The sequence below is a fragment of the Halichoerus grypus genome, chromosome 4 (assembly GCF_964656455.1).
Source record: "Halichoerus grypus chromosome 4, mHalGry1.hap1.1, whole genome shotgun sequence".
In the NCBI taxonomy this organism is placed as follows: Eukaryota; Metazoa; Chordata; class Mammalia; order Carnivora; family Phocidae; genus Halichoerus; species Halichoerus grypus.
Genome location: NC_135715.1, coordinates 121,602,837 through 121,619,761, shown reverse-complemented (window position 1 = coordinate 121,619,761; position 16,925 = coordinate 121,602,837). Strand labels below are relative to the sequence as shown.

The window sequence follows — 16,925 nt, the reverse complement described above, 5'->3', positions numbered from 1 at the left end:
ACACCTTGGGCAAGGCTAACGAGCTGGTGAGTTAATAGTGCAATTTAGACTTCTTAGATTTCTAGAAGAGCTGTGTAGAGTCAAGTCTACACTCAGGAAAGCCTTCTGAGCTGGGAGGTGGTGAAGTCTTTGTTGGCAAGGTCACTATTTATGCCCCATCCTGCTCTGTGGTACCCAACACAGAGCTCTAACTCTGGGGTATTGTAAGATACAGCTGTGTAGCTCAGAGCTGTAAGCCTTCATAACAGGGTGCTCACTTTTACATGCATAGCTTAGCTTGCAAGAAAGTCAGGGGCATCTTCAGGGACCAGAAAATGAAACAAAACAAAGCCCTTTAGCAAGCGGGAAAATTGCAAATACTGGTAGGCAAGGGACCAAGATTGTGAGGACAGGAGAAAAACTATGAGTGAGCGAGAGAGTTGGAACTGCAGTCTTCCACATAAAGATGGACGACTAAAGAATTAGACCGTCAGCAGAACAGTGTCCCAGGAAAAACAATTACCCCGTACGTGGCACAGGGAGACAACAGGGAAACTAGAGTCTCCCTTGGGAATCTGAACCTTACATGGACCTTCATTTGGGTTTGAGATGCAAGTTTATACTACTTCCATTGGATAGGAACTTTTTTTTTTATTTTTTTTTTTATTTTTTTTTTTATATTTTTTTTTTAAGATTTTTATTTATTTATTTGACACATAGAGAGAGACAGCGAGAGAGGGAACACAAGCAGGGGGAGTGGGAGAGGGAGAAGCAGGCTTCCCGCCGAGCAGGGAGCCCGATGCGGGGCTCGATCCCAGGACCCTGGGATCATGACCTGAGCCGAAGGCAGCCGCTTAGCTGACTGAGCCACCCAGGCGCCCCTGGATAGGAACTTTGACAGACATAAAAATAGTACCAGGTTGAGGGCGCCTGGGTGGCTCAGTTGGTTAAGCGCCTGCCTTTGACTCAGGTCATGATCCCAGGGTCCTGGGATCCAGCCCCACATCTGCTCAATTCCAAGCCCCACAGCAAAGGGCTCATGCTCAGCAGGGAGTCTGCTTCTCCCTCTCCCTCTCCTTCTGCCCCCCTCACCCCACTCCCACCTCACTCGTGCCTTCTCTCAAATAAATAAATAAATAAAATCTTAGAAAAAAAATAGTACCAGGTTGGTTACTTCTGGGGTGGCTGGCATGTCAAACAACTCTAGAAGGACAGAATTTCCATCAGAAATCTTCAAAGAAAACTCTATTCACAATGTAGAGTGACAAATATGGGAGGAGACAATCCATCATTAGGAAATGGAGCAGTCAGGACGCACAGAAGGATCAACTTTAGAGAAACGATTTAATAGAAATGCACGAAAGAAGGATAATCCCGGAGATTAAAGAAAGGAAATGTGCTCCAATGGCTCTCTGGATTTTAACAGAGATAAGTATAAACTTCTGTATTTGTGGATTACTCAGAAAATATTCTGTCTTCCCACGCATTTGGAAAACTGGCTTCAATACAGCCAAAGAGGTTGTACCGCTCCAGAACCTCGCAGAACCTCCAGTACGTTAGTGTTTAGCTCTCTGCTATAAGAGGGAGTGAAGCAGGAGTGTCTGCCAAATACATTTGGCCCTGGGATCCTATTTCTGGCAGCACAACTAACATTGCCCAGAGCAGTGTAGGGAACTCCTGGTTTAACCGAGTTTTTGTATTTATTTTGTACAGTCCCTTCTGCCAAGCATGGAAAAGCATTAGATGGAAGGAGAAAATTTTTCTTTCCCTTGCTTTCCGATCCCCCGCTTTCTCTGAAGATTTGTTTTCCTTCCTCCCTATCAGAAATTTCTGGAGAAACTGCTTTTCTTCACATAGAAATGATTTACGAAGTCCTAAGGAGTTGTTTTTCTTTATCTCATTATGAATGGTTTTAAAAATGGAATCCTCATTTTAGTTTCAAGGAATTGTATTTATGCTTTTATTGTAAACCACTTCAATCTTTTTTTAAAAATCAGGCAGTCTATACATTTTAAATTACCCATTTTGAATTATTTCACTTTCCAATTTAGGAGGTGGAGTTCCCCACAGTTCATCACAGAGTTACTAAACATTGGGCTACACGCTATTTGCTAAGCATCTAATCCAATATAAAGACACATTATTAGTGAGGTTCTTTCACTCATTAAATATTTTTGGTTCAAAAAGATATGATATGTTCTCATAAAAAAAGGAAAGGAAACAAAAAAATCTTGCATTGGATTTAAATTAAATCCTAATAGGTTTGAAAGAAGGGAAAATGTGGAGCAAATAACAAAAAGTTGTAGAGTTTATTTTCTTGGGACTTTTCAAAACTGTCTGTCCGAAATAATGGTCGCGTTAATCTTAGTCTGAAATGTCTGGAAAAAGATCTTTTTTTAAAACTGGTAATAATGCTCCCTGCTGGTTATTTAAGAAGGGAGCAAATGATACCTTGATTATAATTTGTCTAAGGAAAGCAACAAATAGAATTTAAAAAATCATTTAAAAATATTTTCTGCATTTTAATATATTATAGCTCAGGCATCAGCAGAAGGCTGTTGCAGGAGAGCTCTTCAGAAATTTCATGGGAACGCGTATCAAGTTAACCTCACAGGGGAAGCAAAAGGTAGTTTTTTAGTTCCCTCTGGTGGTTAAAGTTCAGTAATGCTCTTGCTGAGATCCTGTGTTAGGAAAAAAAATTACTATGCTGAGAATTTCTTTTTTTTCTTAATCAGGAGTTAGAATTAAAATATATATATATATAAGTTTATTTTACAGACACATTATTTGAACAGTGTATAAATCTGGGGTATTCTTCCTAAAGAGTTACCTAGAAAAAAAACACCAGGTTGAGAACTACCAGAAAGAGCTGCTATTCTATTTTGACCTATAAAAACAACAATTTTATACTATATTATGTTACGTACAAACAGGTGACATATACTAGTCTGTCAGTTGAATTTTTACGTTTCCTTTCTTTCATACTCTTCCAGAATCTCCCTTATACGGTTGGGGAGAATGGCTCTACTAAGTCCTTGTCATCAGGAAATTTCACAGGCGGAGAGTGATTGGTTTGTGCAATTCACTTCCTAGGGAGAACTGAACAAACATGGCCTAGAACAGCAGGCTTACTGATGGTCAACTCTGAGGACCTCTTTCATGAAGAAAAAGAAAATTCTTAAAGAAAATGAAATAATGCCAGGAATATTTATAAATAAAAAATAAATGAGAAAACAATAAAACAGATTAAAAATATGCATGACTGGGGAAGAGCTCTAGGTCAAGGCTTGACTAATCACTTCTAAACCTATTCTATGGTAAATATCCTCATGTCTTGCCATCCTCTTCAAATTAAGCCCCACCCCCAGAATGGGTTTGAAATGGCTTTCGTCCAGGTTCTCTGCTTTCTTGCTTTAGTTCTTAGCTTTGTACTCCATCCAACCTGTTTAGCTTGGTTTCTTCCCTTTTGGTACATCACATTGTGCCCTGGAATTTTCTGTCATCATTTGATGATTTCTTTTATTTTCAACCTGTGTTTGAAATCTGTAAAAATCTAATTAAATCATGTTGTCCCATTGCTTAACCTTACTCAATAACCTCCTTTTATATTTGGGGGGGGCAAGAAAGAAAGAAAGAAAGAAAGAAAGAAGCAAAGAAAGAAAGAAAGAAAGAAAGAAAGAAAGAAAAAGGAAGGAAGGAAGAGAAGGAAGGAAAGAAGAAAGGAAGAAAGGATCCTTACTTTGCCTACAAGGACCTATGTAACCTGACTCTTCCTCCCTCCTCCCCTTCATTTGGTGCCATTCTTCTCTCCTTCACACCTTGACAACATTCATCTTCTTGGCAGTTCTTGAATGCCTGGACAGTCATCTATCTTAGAGTTTTTGCACCAAGGGCTTCCTCTGCCTAAGACTCGATCCTTTAGAGCTTGGCTGACACTTGTCTTCCAGGCCTAGGCTTCAACATCTCTTCAGGGTTGAATACTCTAGCTTAAAAGGAGTCATCACTTGTGACCAGTTCCTTAAATGAGAGCCATTCTGTTTTTTATTTAAAGTTACATACTTGTACATTGTTTTCCCTACTCAACTTTAAGCTCCACAAACAGGAATCAAGTCTGCTTTACACATCACCCTATAATCCAGTTCTGAAATGCTATCTGGTTTATTGATACCCAGTAGGTATTGGCTGAAGTAATCAATGAACATGGCTGCTTAAAAGCCTCCCTCAAGTTCACCTATATTTATCCCTTAACCGTGCTCTGTCTCATCTGCACTCATACTTAGTATTTACTTATAATGTAATTCTTCATTCTTTTCCACACATTTTCAAGAGTTTTTAAACTTTATTTTTATGGAGTCAGAATGTAACTGCTGCTTGAACTTACCACACCATTAGCCCTCACAATGGGAGCCTTCAGATCAGGAAAAACATTCTCCAAGTACCATTTGAAACTTTTGCATTTTAGTTTCTTTCGAAGTTCCTGTTGTTCGGTGAGGTTTCCAACATCTAACCCTTGGTCTATGAGGTGGTCCCCATGGCCATAGAATAGGTCCTTGTATTCATCAAGCCAGACCTCAGCAACCCGCACCAAGTTCCGCTCTACTGTCTTCATCCGGTCTTTGGGGAAGGAGTATGGATTGTCATTTCTGAATATGTGGCCCACTCGGGAACAGGGAATGATCTCAATTTCACCACCACACATCCACACCTGGATGATAATAAACATCAATTATCAAATGATGTCTGCAAATCATGGGCAGTTAATAATGACAAGGAACAACCTGGTGACCACTCTCTCCTCCCCCCAGTCTGAAGTAGTTTTTTTTCAATAGTTTCAAATTAAACTCAACAGGTTTATTTAGTTTTGTACATTGCTGTGGACCATTTTAGGATTCATAAAATATATATATTTTTATTCTCTACCCATCAGTGTACATCTTCTTATTTTATAAAGAAATTCTCACTGAATCCCAAAGTATAAAATATGGAATATGGATTCCTGTTTTGGTTGGATCAGGGAAAGGAGTGTATATTTCCATGATTTCAACTTTCCCTTCTCATCTTGGGATGACCCATATGGCTTATGGAGCACAACTTGAAAATGAGCTCGAAGTAATACCCCTTTTACTATATACCACCCCACTCCACAGGAAAGCAGTTGCCTTTTGGATTCTCTTTACTCTGGCTGCTGCCAAGGCTTTTTTAGCTGTTGATCAATGACTATAAGTACCCAGAACTGTCTGAGATGTCCAAAGTTGCTGTACCATTGCCTGTCGATGGCCTGCCCTATAGGCGCTTTTTGTACTTCTGTCACTTGTGCCATCTAACACGAGCCATTACTGAGTGATTTCATTACTTCCGATATACTAGAAAAACATTCCCAGAGATATTTTGTGTGAAGCATGAATCCCACAGCATTTATACAGAATGGCAGGCATTATTTCTCCCAAGTCACATGTAGAAACAGGATTATAAAATACTAGGGAATTCTAATAAATTTCGTGAGAGCTATTGATTCTTCCAAATTTAATCTGGGATATAAAAACATTAATCTAGAGGCCCTTAAATTTCTGTGGAATTTCCTCCCCGAGGCAGTCCCATATCTGATTATATATTAGTGAAATGAAACCAAATGATAAAGTCTTAATTGTAGAGAGGATTTGAGGACCACTTGGTAATACCTTGAATGAGAGCTCCATATTTTCTCCACCCCAGACATCAAGCCCAGGGTCATATGTTCCAAGTTCAAAAAAGTAATTTTTATCAATAGAAAACAATCCACCTGCCATGACGGGGCACCTACAAAAAGAAATGTTTGATTTTTTAAGCTTGCTTGTCATGGGAATTCAACATTTCGAGTGGGTCCCCTGTGCAGTTGTGATGGAGTTAAGAGATATTTTAAAATAGCTACCAAGCACAGGGAGGTCTTGGAATGGAGTCACAAGTAGCACCGAAGTCATCAGTTCCCTAGTTCATGGTGGCAAAGCTTGATTAGGGTCAGCAAAGATGGGGCCTGGAAGTAGGATTCTTATTTGCCCTTTACTCTCTGACACAAACTCTCCAGATAGGTTATTTTTTTTTTTCCACACAGAACATGCCCTCTTTAATACCCATCACCAGGCTCATGGTTCGTCTCCCCCTCCGATTTCCCCCCCTTTATTCTTCCCCTCCTGCTATCTTCTTCTTCTTCTTCTTCTTTTTTTTTGTTAACATATAATGTATTATTTGTTTTAGAGGTACAGGTCTGGGCTATGTGCTATGGTGAGCACTGTGAATTGTGTAAGACTGTTGAATCACAGACCTATACCTCAGATAGGTTATTTTTAACAATGCCTATTTAATAGTACTAAGGGAGTACTAGGCACTGTTGTGAGTATTATGTATGTAATTATCTCAGACTTTATGAAAATCCTGCAAGTATGTACCATTAAGAAACCACAGCACAGAAACGGTTAGGAACTTTCCCAAGGTCACAGATTAGTATGATGCACTTCGGGGGTTCAGTTTAGGTGGTCTAGTTTGACTCTATGATCTCTCACTCCACTCTACTGCCTCAACTGTAGACAGATTTTTATTGACAGCTTATTATGTGGCAAACACTTTTTAAAGCATGTTATATAATCAGATTTAATTCTTAGATAATAGAGGTAGCTCCTTCTATTAGTCTTAATGCAAAACAAACAAACAAACAAACAAAAAAAACGAGGACACAGAGATTCAGAGAGGTTAAGTGACTTTTTAAAGCTCACACCATTAGGAAGTAATAGAATTGAGATTTATATCCAAAGAGTCAGACTCCAGAGCATTCGCGACTGTTATAGATTATGGGGGATAGAAACTACACTTGAATCAGCAGCTAGACAAGGCAGTAATCCCTTCCCATGGTGGTTACCATTGAGCCAGTGGAAAGGTTTGTGTGGAAAGCCTGTCTTGTGTTTAGAGTACAAAGCAATGTCAAGGATAAGGTAATTCTTGCCCCACACCTACTTCACTTCCCCCATCATTTATGTACATATTCTGTCTGAATGCTCAATGTCCTTTCTAGTCCATCCAGAATGCATTCTCTTCCTAACGTTATGTGGAATATAATCTGAACTCAATCACTACATTAACTCTCAAAATGGGAGTCTGAAAAAGGCAAAGAGGTTCTTTAGATGTGGGATCAGAGTAAGTGTGTTAAATGCAGGCAGATATGGGTTTGAGTCCCAATTTGTTCTTTTACTAGATGTATATCCCTGGGAAAATTACCTCTTTTAGGCTCAATTTCCTCATCGCCACAATGAAAATACTACCACCTCTCTCCTAGGGTTAGAGAGAGGCTTAAATGCACAGTGCTTAATAAATGATAGTACTTCTATTTGACTTGCTAGGAATATCAATTCTGAAGGCATCATACCTAGCAAGGGATGAGGCATGCAGTATTGAGGGTTAAGTTCTGAGAAATAATGTTACAATGCACAGTCTGGGCTGGGGCTTTTTCTTGACACTTGTCTGCTCAAGTTCTCTCTCCAACTGGGAAGGCTTTGGGGACCCCTGTTGCTCTGCCTGAGGCTGGCTGCATGCTTGTCCTGCAGGTCTAGACTCTGGGGGAAGTGTTCACTTTGGCTTCAGGTCTAAGCTGTGATCTTAAATCCAGCTTCTCCAGCAATAAAGCCCCTCTTTTAATTCATATCCACCTTCTGTATCTATTTCTCAATTCATTCACAGAATTTGGCTCCCATGGGAAGGGTAGGATTAGAATTGAAAAGAAAATCCAAATGGTAGCTATTATTACAATAATACTTTTACCACTATTATTTACTCTTCTAATTTTTACTCATGTTGGCTTTAACATTATATGTGTTCATACAGCATTTATGCAGCATATTCAATTAGTTTATATTTCTTAAGTTGTCTATCCCAGGGAACAGGAATAGTATTAGTGAATTTCTCTGGGTTCAGGGCTGAATAAGGTGCACTCAACCATTTAAAAAATGAGGTTTGGTAGTGGGAAAGTAATATCTTAGGAAAACTTTGCTTTTGATCATCTATTGGCTAAAGCTGTAATTCTTGATGGTCTACAGAATGACAGGAAATACTTGTTTTGTGGAATTGCTTCCTATGCCTTTATAAAAAGATACACGATTGCTTTCTAATCTTAAATTTCACACACTTACCTTATTATATCTGTTTCTTTAATTCTGTTTTTTGCAACAACGTCTGGAGGAATTGTTCTCCAACCAAAGTTCATGGGCCACACAAAGATGCCTCTTTGAAAGTTGTCCACTGTCATGTAACTAATCCAGGAAAGAAACAAAAGTGCTACCTGAGATCATACACATATACTTAAGCAACCTGACACCATGTCTTGTTCAAATGAATGAAACAAGTTCTTACACAAATGATTTTAGATTATTACAAACTTTTTAATAACATTTCAAGCAAATTTATGAGTACATTAGTGACTAACTGGCTTGATTGCTAGTTTTTAACTTATACTTTACTTTTAATAATATTCTGACTACTTTTGAGGGAAAAAAACAATTTAGGAGCATATGTATTATTTCCCACTAAAAGATGAACTAATCTTAAGGAAGATAAATATTTTCTGGGTTCAGGTACAGCTGAATAGAAAGAGGAAAGAACAGGACAATGAGTATTAGGATTTATTGCTATTAAGAGTTAAACATTTTGATGATCAAATAAATTACTGGATTGACCTTCTCTGATCCCAAGATATCTATTATGTGTTTCCATTTATTTAAATGGATGCACTGTGTATTTCTTAGATTTGCAAAAATGTGCATTTTAGGAATATGACCAGTACTTTCTGCTGCTGTTAGTTAAAGACTCGCTTAGAAGTATCTTGTGGAATATGACAGTATTACCTCATATCCTTATCATTGATGACTTCAATTACTGGACAGGCTACTTTCTTTCTACTTAAATAAACCCTTTCCAGAAGAGGTTCCAACCAACCAATGTTACATTCCACGTGAGAATCCAAGAATGTCAACACATCACCTAGAGAGCCAGAAAAAAAAAAAAAAAATCATTTGAAAATGTGATATACTGAATGTATGTACTTTATGTTCAAAGGTTTTGGGGATTGCTCCAGAAAGGTGATTATAAGGGCAGTAGTCTTCTCACTGAATTCCTGGTCCCTATAATTTCATTCTATAATGAAATAAAATAAATTTCGTTTCTAGAAGGCCTATGGGACAAGCATCATTTTTGTTTGTGAAAAATTGATAAGCCACTTAAAATGGATAACCAAGACTTTGAAGGGAATCCTTAGAGTAAAAGCTTTGTCTCTTCTAAGGAGGGTAGGTCGCATTAACCTGGGGTGGGGGTGTGTGGACCAGGCAGAGTTTGATATTCCAAGGTGGGCCTTAGGAATGATGAAGAGGAGAAATCATTCTGCATAACAAGGCTGAAAACAAATAAAAAAGGAAGAATCAGCAAGGCTAGAAGGTAGTGTAAAAAGGGTTACAGGGATGGGGAGGGAGAATAGGGAATAGTTTAATGGGTATAGAGTTTTAGTTTTGCAAGATGAAAAGCTTTCTGGAGATTGGTTGCACAACTGTGTGAATATACTTCGGAGTACTGGACTCTGCACTGAAGAAATAATTAAGATGGTAAATTTTATGTTATGCATATTTTGCCACAATAAAAAAATCAAAGACTTGCAGGAGAAAAAAAAAAGAAAAAAGAAAAAAAAAAACTTGGAGGCCAAAAAATAATCACTAAAAATTCTTTTTTTCCTATTAGTTGTGTGAAGTAACACTCTTCCCAATAAAAATCTCCGTAGCATCTACATTGTTCCAAATGATCTTATACAAGTGGAGTGTGTGTGTGTGTGTGTGTGTGTGTGTGTGTGTGTGTGTGAAGATTAACAAATAACCCAAGGAATCTGGGCTATGGCCAAAATCCTATATGTGTCCTTTCAGGCCCAACCATAGGCAAATCACAAAGGCTTTCCCTGGCAGGTCCTCATGGCTGGAGGCTGCCCTCTCACACCAGACGTGGTCTGCAGCCAGTGCACCACAGCCTCTGAAGGGACTTGCAGTCAAGAGCTCAGGCCCTCCCTCTCCCTCAGTGGACATGCTCTCAGCACAGCTTCATTCCTAGCTCAGTTTCCTCCATCGGAGGCCTCCTTCAGGCCAAGATCTCTGTCTCACCGCATGGGAGGTGGGGAGGTCGCCAAGACCTTTTCCTCCATCTGACTCAGCATTCAGCACTTTCCTACTCGGAGCCCTCTCCTTTTTCTCACCCTCGGCCCCAGGCTGTAAAACAGGAGGAGCCGTTTGTTCTGGGCTCAGTGGGCAGTGAGATGATCCTCACATCTGCCCAATCCACCAGCCCGTTTCTCTACAGGGAAACATGGGACATTCAGGGAGTCAGCACTTTCTTCTGTTTCAATTCTTACTTATACTTCTTACTTATATCAGTGGAGGAAATGATTAAAGACTTGAGGGTTGCTTTCCTTTTGGATTATTGCTTGCATCGACCACTCTGACACCTGGTTGCTCCCCTCTGCTCTTGACAAACTTACAACAACATCATTTACCTTCTATTAAGTGCTTACTTGGTCCAGACACTGTCCTAGGCATTCTACACGAGTGTCTTGTTTAAGCCACACAACAAACCTGAAGTATAAATCTCATTTTTCTTTCCATTTAAGAAACGAGATGCAGATCTAAGTTTTATTCCCATTTAAGAGAAACAACTGAAGCAATTTTTTCAAGTTTGCACAGCTAAGTGGCAGCCTGATATTTGAAAATACATAGTTTATTCCATTGCCTGTGTTCTTAAAAAGAGAAAGAAAAAATGGTCAGAAAGAGGCAGGGCTATGAGAATGGGAAGGCTTAAAGTAAAGGCGGAAGATGGCAGCAGGCAAAGAACAAGGTGAAATTAGATACCTAGATGATAGTTCATTATCCACTAAAAGCTATACCTCTTAATTAATGGTTCAGTATCGTATTAACCAATCAACAATGGAATTTTTGCATGAGGGTAAAGAAACTGACCTTAGCCAAGGTCTTGGTGAGGAATGCTCTTGAGAAGTCTCTAGGCAGGACCAGGCTGCACTAGACTGAAGACCCTCCCCCCATTATCCCCGACTCTTGGAGACAGTGGTTACAACTCCTGATCATGCTGGTGGAGTCCTATTTTCAGAGATTATGGCTTATTTCAGAATGAAAGGTCATTATCAACTAAGGGTGTCATTTTGCACAGCCCGCTCCCTGTGTGGGAAGGTTCACGGGGGTTATCTAGGTGCGTAGGGTGTGTAAGCATGGCCTGCTAAATTCCTACTTGGCTAGTGAATAGCATGTGCAGAAGATAACCTCCTTTTTCTCACTACTTCTCCTGCTGGTCCGTTCGAACCAAAGAGCAGTCTCTCCCAGACTGCCTGTCCCTATCCCCAGAGTAAGCTGGTACAGTCAAAGGGGCCTGGATCGACTTTCTCAATCCCTGGTAGCAGCAGGATGGGTACCCAAACCTGCATTCACTTCCCACCTGGCCCAGATTCCCATAGAGATTTTCATTCACTTGTTGCCAGGACCCAAAGGAAGCAGCTTCCGCCCAAAACACAGACTGGAATTTTATACTGTTTTATTTTGGGTGAGAAGAGAATCCTCCCATGCATGAATGTCATTGCTCCACTTTCAGACACTTTAATTTAAAATAAGATCTCCGGAACTAGACCAGGGAGCTATCTATGTAGCTGACTCTGGTTAGGACTTCTACTTGTAGAGGGTATGGTCTGTGGACGTTTCACACACACCCTTCCTAACCCTGAGCGTCATGGTGAAATGAACATAGTATCGAAGCCACATAGCTCTGTTCTCCTTAGCTACACTGGATAAATTATTTTACCTCTCTGAGATCTACTTTCTTGGGATAGTTCTAAGATCTACCTAATACCTGAATTCCTTATAAATAGCTAGTGTTATTACTGTTTTTTCAATGAGTGTTTAAGCTAGAGCTCAAAATAATCTTATCTTGATGACCACCTGGCAGGCTTTTCTGTTTCCTAAGAGTAGGTCTCAGTGATGCTGGATTGTTTGCAGATGGGTTTGATTGTAATTTATTTATTTATTTACTTTTTGACCAACCCAGAGATGCTCGATGTGCCAGAAAGCTTTGGCTCCTTGTTGAGTACAGACCCCCATTTCTATTTAGCCAACCAGCTTGGAATATTGTTGCCAGCACCAATTACTGTTGGAGTGTTGTCTTTAGGGTTCCTTGAGGGATGTGGACCTGGCTGGCCATTTAATTTTATATAATAATTTATAAGTGATGCTAAGGAAACCACCTGTTTTACCTGCAGCAGAAACAAGTTGTAGAAATTTACAGAAGGACTATCGCTTTTCAGGAGACCTTAAGGTTGTCCAGGAGTCAGATGTCATTTTAGTCCACATACTTAAAGTTAGCCAACTGATTCTTTGGAATGTTCACAGCAATGTCATGTATTTTGCCAAATGCCCTTGTTATAAAGGAAATGAGAATCTGATCTCTACTCTGACTCTCTAGAGTATACTATTGAAACCTGCCCATCTGCAGACTCTTCTTGGCAGGGCAATAACTTGCTCTTTTGTTCAATACTCGCACGAGATCTGAGTGGTCGGCTTGTTCACTTTCTACCTCAATTACTACATCTTTTTTTTACTTGTGTTGGCTTCCTATAGGACACTTTCCCTAGAGATCCATTGACCGTGGCCTGCCCTTCAGATTTTTAAACCCTACTTGAACTCTCTATCTCCTCATTCTCAGGAAATAACTTATTGGACCCGATCTTTTTGCCTGAATCATATCCAGATGAAGAACCTATCATGCACCAGAAACTGAACATGTAGTGAACATTGTTAGTGGTCAGAGAGTCACTGCTTTGCCCTTATTATTTTGTATTATGTACTTTCAGAGAGTCTAATAATACTCTGGGATCAAAATAATACCCTGGGACCAAACCTGACCAGTTTCTGAAGGTCCTTGGATCTTTGATCTCATCCTTGCCTGTGGCTCCCCCTCCCTTTTCTCTGAATTCTGAACGGTAAATCTTTAGGAAACAATAGCTGTCAAGACCTGTCAGATTCTGAATTCAGATTCTTGTCACTCATTTCTTTGTTTGCCTGAGGCAGTCTAGAGAAAATTTCTGCCCTGGTATCTTTGCTGATCTCTGATTACAGATCAGGCCCAGAATGTGTCCTGCCTGTGCTTTACTTGTGATGGCTGGGAATGCCCAAGGGAAGTCTGGGAGAACTAACAGGCTGGCCAGCCCCACTTAGGGCCAGTCCCTGAGCAGTCCCTGAATTATTTCCTCAGCTAAAGCTGCTACAGGCTTCTGAATCCCCTTGAATTTCCTACAGGAGTCAGGTGAACTTCAGGGCCCTTGGATGTATTCTTGGACAAGGCTGTTACTAATTCCATCAGAACACACTTTTCAGCTTCTTCCAAATTCAGGCATTGGCCTTCTGCTAATGCTGCTCAAAGTGTGGGCCATAGACCCTGCTATCGGAGATAGGAACGGAAATTGAGAATGGATGATTTAAAACTCTAGCAGTTTGCTGGAATTTGTTAATTTATTCTCTGCTTTATATAGGTGTATGTATATAACATATACGTCATTATTTATGTTATCTGTATCTTATGTATGTTATATATACACACATACACATGTATATATTATACATAATAAATTTATGTATATAACTATATACATATAGTATAGAGGAATGCATATATAATTGTGTACATATCTTTCTTTTTTTCCATCTCTTTCTTAGGTAGTTTATCTTTATTATAATTTACAAAGGGGCAGGTCCACAAAATTTGGAAATTAGAAAAAAAAAAGTTCTTCTATGATAGTTTGAGAAGCAGCTCTTCACTAGACAGTGGCAAGCAATTCAGATGCACCTAGCCGGCCTCTCCAAACTAAAGTTATGACCCCTTAGCAAGTCTTTACAACAATATAGTGGGCTTGGTCAGAATCTAAAAAACAAATAAAATAGAAGATATTAGAATCTGCTGCTGTTATTTCATGAAATGTCTACTGTGGCTACGTGTGTAACATATATATGCCCTGGGCTGTGATGTAAGATTTATTTCTTAGCATGGGTCGTGGTACAAATAGTTTGAGAGTTACCAAACGGAAACTGAGCTATTGCACTCACGGGCCGTAATGACTGACTGAGAGCCAAGTTGACATTGTTACATTTGGATTTTCTAGATTCAGAGAAATTATTTGCTGGCTGTATAACCGCAAGTACTTGAGCAGGCCGATTAGGCAACTTCCTTGAGCGAGTTCACTGCAGCCCATCTGAGGAGGCCTTCCGTGTTGTCTAACAGTTTAGACTGTTCTGGAGATGATCGCCAGCATGCTTTGTGTCCCATGCAGGCAGAGAGAAGGTTTTTATAAGCAGTACATTTTTGGTTCTGCACTTGTCAGCTTTCTCTACATGGATGTCTCATTTTCATCTCAAATTTACATGGACAAAATCGGAACTCAACAGCAATCCCAAATCTGTTCCTCTGGTTATGGCCCCACCGCCCACCAAGTTGCTCAGATGCCAATTCTAGGGGTTTTTTTTGTTTTGTTTTGTTTTGTTTTTTACTCCTTTCATTATTACTCTCTTCATATCTTATCTGATGACAAGCCCATGGGCTCCATGTCCACAATATATTCTTACTCGGATCCCTTCCTTCATCTGCCCTAGTACCTCCCTGGTGTTTGGACAACTATAATAGCCTCCTTTTTTTTTTTTTTTTTTAAGATTTATTTATTTATTTGAGAGAGAGAGCAAGAGAGAGCAAGTGGGGGGGAGTGCAGAGGGAGAGAGAATCTTCAAGCAGGCTCCCCGCTGAGTGCAGAGCCAGCCACGGGGCTCAATCCCACGACTCATGAGATCACAGCCTGAGCCGAAAATAAGAGCTGGACTTTCAACAGACTGAGCCACCCAGGCGCCGCGATGATAACCTCCTAATTGGTCTCCCTCCTTCCTCTCTCATCTCCCTAATACCCAGTCTCTACAAGGCAGCCAAATTGAGCTTTAAATTAAGTCAAACAATTTTATCCTCCTCTTTAATGTACTCCATTGGTTTCATATGATACCAAGAATAATGCCTACACTCCTTGAATGACTCATAAAACTTTACAAAAGCCCACCTTTTCCTTGCCCCCGAGATGAATCTCCTATCACTCTCTCCATGGTCAGTACCCATCAGTCATAATAAACTTTCTTTAACTTTAATACACAGAACATATTTCTGCATCAGGACCTTGCATTCCTTTTTTTTTTTTTTAAGATATTTATTTATTTATTTATTTATTTATTTATTTGACAGAGAGAGAAACAGCGAGAGAGGGAATACAAGCAGGCAGAGTGGGAGAGGGAGAAGCAGGCTTCCCGCTGAGCAGGGAGCCCGATGTGGGGCTCAATCCCAGGACCCTAGGATCACGACCTGAGCCGAAGGCAGACGCTTAACAACTGAGCCACCCAGGCGCCCCAGGACATTGCACTTCTTGTTCCGCTTGTCTGGGAATGTGCTTCATCCAGATCTTAGCCCCAAACTTGCCTACTTGGCCTATTTCCTCACTATCCTATTTTTGTACAATTTGTGTGCAATTACTTCCCAAAAGAAATCAAACATGGATTTTTACTTAATGTTCCAAATGCGGTCTATCATTAAGAATCTTTGTTATCACTGCAATGTCAATTTTGGTGTGATGTGTTTGTAGTTAATTTTAAATTTCCTTTACTGGCCAAAGAAATTAGGAAACCAATGAGATAAGAAAAGTTCAAAATTTGGGGTTTAGTTACAAGGAAGTGTAACTTAGGTGAGGAGATAATTTACCATTAGAACATGCTTAAATATGGGGCGCCTGGGTGGCCCAATCTTTTAAGTGTCTGCCTTTGGCTCAGGTCATGATCCCAGGGTCCTGGGATCGAGCCCCACATGGGGCTCCCTGCTCAGTGGGGAGCCTGCTTCTCTCTCTCCATCTGCCTCTCCCCCAGCTCTTGCTCTCTCTCTCTCTCAAATAAATAAATAAAATCTTAAAAAAAAAAAAAAAGAACATGCTTAAATTCAAGCTGGTGGAGATATGCAATGCTATGGTCTACAGGGGAGAGTGGTGGCTAGATATCGAGAGACAGCAAAATGTAGCAGATAAGTGCAGATTTGGAGTCAAGGTTTCTGGCTTCCAATCCTGCTGTAGCACTTGCTAGCGGGGAGAACTTGGGCAAGTCATAACCTCACTGTGCCTCCCTATCTTCATCTGTAAAATGAGGAAAATTATTGTACCTAGCTCCTAGAGTTCTGGTGAGGATTAAATCAATTACTGTAGAAAGTATTTAGAATGGAACCTGGTATATAAGTTCAGCAATTATTATGGGGTATGGGTACTTCCACAGAAGGATACAAAAATAAACCAGTATGTTTGATGTCATTTTTAGAGTACTCATGGGCAGAAAAGATTTGACTCCTCCCATTCACTCACCAACCCACACACTAAAAAAAAGTGAAGAAAAGAAGGCATATTGCTCTTTGGGAAGACAGAGAGAGCTATCAGAAGAGCAGACATACCCCATAGGTCAGGGAAGAGAGAAGGAAACAGTTTTCAGTCCTGAAATACTGATGGGATCAGGTCACAAATACATAGGCTTGGAGGGGCTCCAAGTGGTCAAATTTGGGACAAACTGAGTACAATAAACAAACAAAACAAACAAACCAATCAATCAATCAATCAATCAATTTCAGGGCAAATTTGCCCTGAAATAAATGAAACTCCAGTTTCTGTACAAACTTACAATCTGGATAATACCAGCAGTGGCTTCTCAGTATCACATTCCAAATGGAGGGAGGGATGAAGGAAGGAAGGACAGAAGGAAGGAAGGAAGAGATTTAATAATATACACATTGAATTTTTTAAAGCATAAATTAGTATTGATGGGAGCATAAGAGGGGAAGAG

The 16,925-nt window shown here is 39.9% G+C and overlaps 1 protein-coding gene across 1 annotated transcript in view; it reads right to left on the bottom strand.

Moving 5' to 3' along the window:
- GALNT5 (polypeptide N-acetylgalactosaminyltransferase 5) overlaps positions 1-16,925 on the bottom strand; it is a 41,556-nt gene that overhangs the window by 6,869 nt on the left and 17,762 nt on the right. The window contains exons 4-7 of the mRNA XM_036092216.2: positions 8,844-8,979; positions 8,133-8,252; positions 5,658-5,775; positions 4,361-4,684 (exon numbers count right to left, since the gene is read on the bottom strand). Coding sequence (XP_035948109.1) covers positions 4,361-4,684; positions 5,658-5,775; positions 8,133-8,252; positions 8,844-8,979 — 698 coding nt within the window. The remainder of the gene's footprint in view (positions 1-4,360; positions 4,685-5,657; positions 5,776-8,132; positions 8,253-8,843; positions 8,980-16,925) is intronic.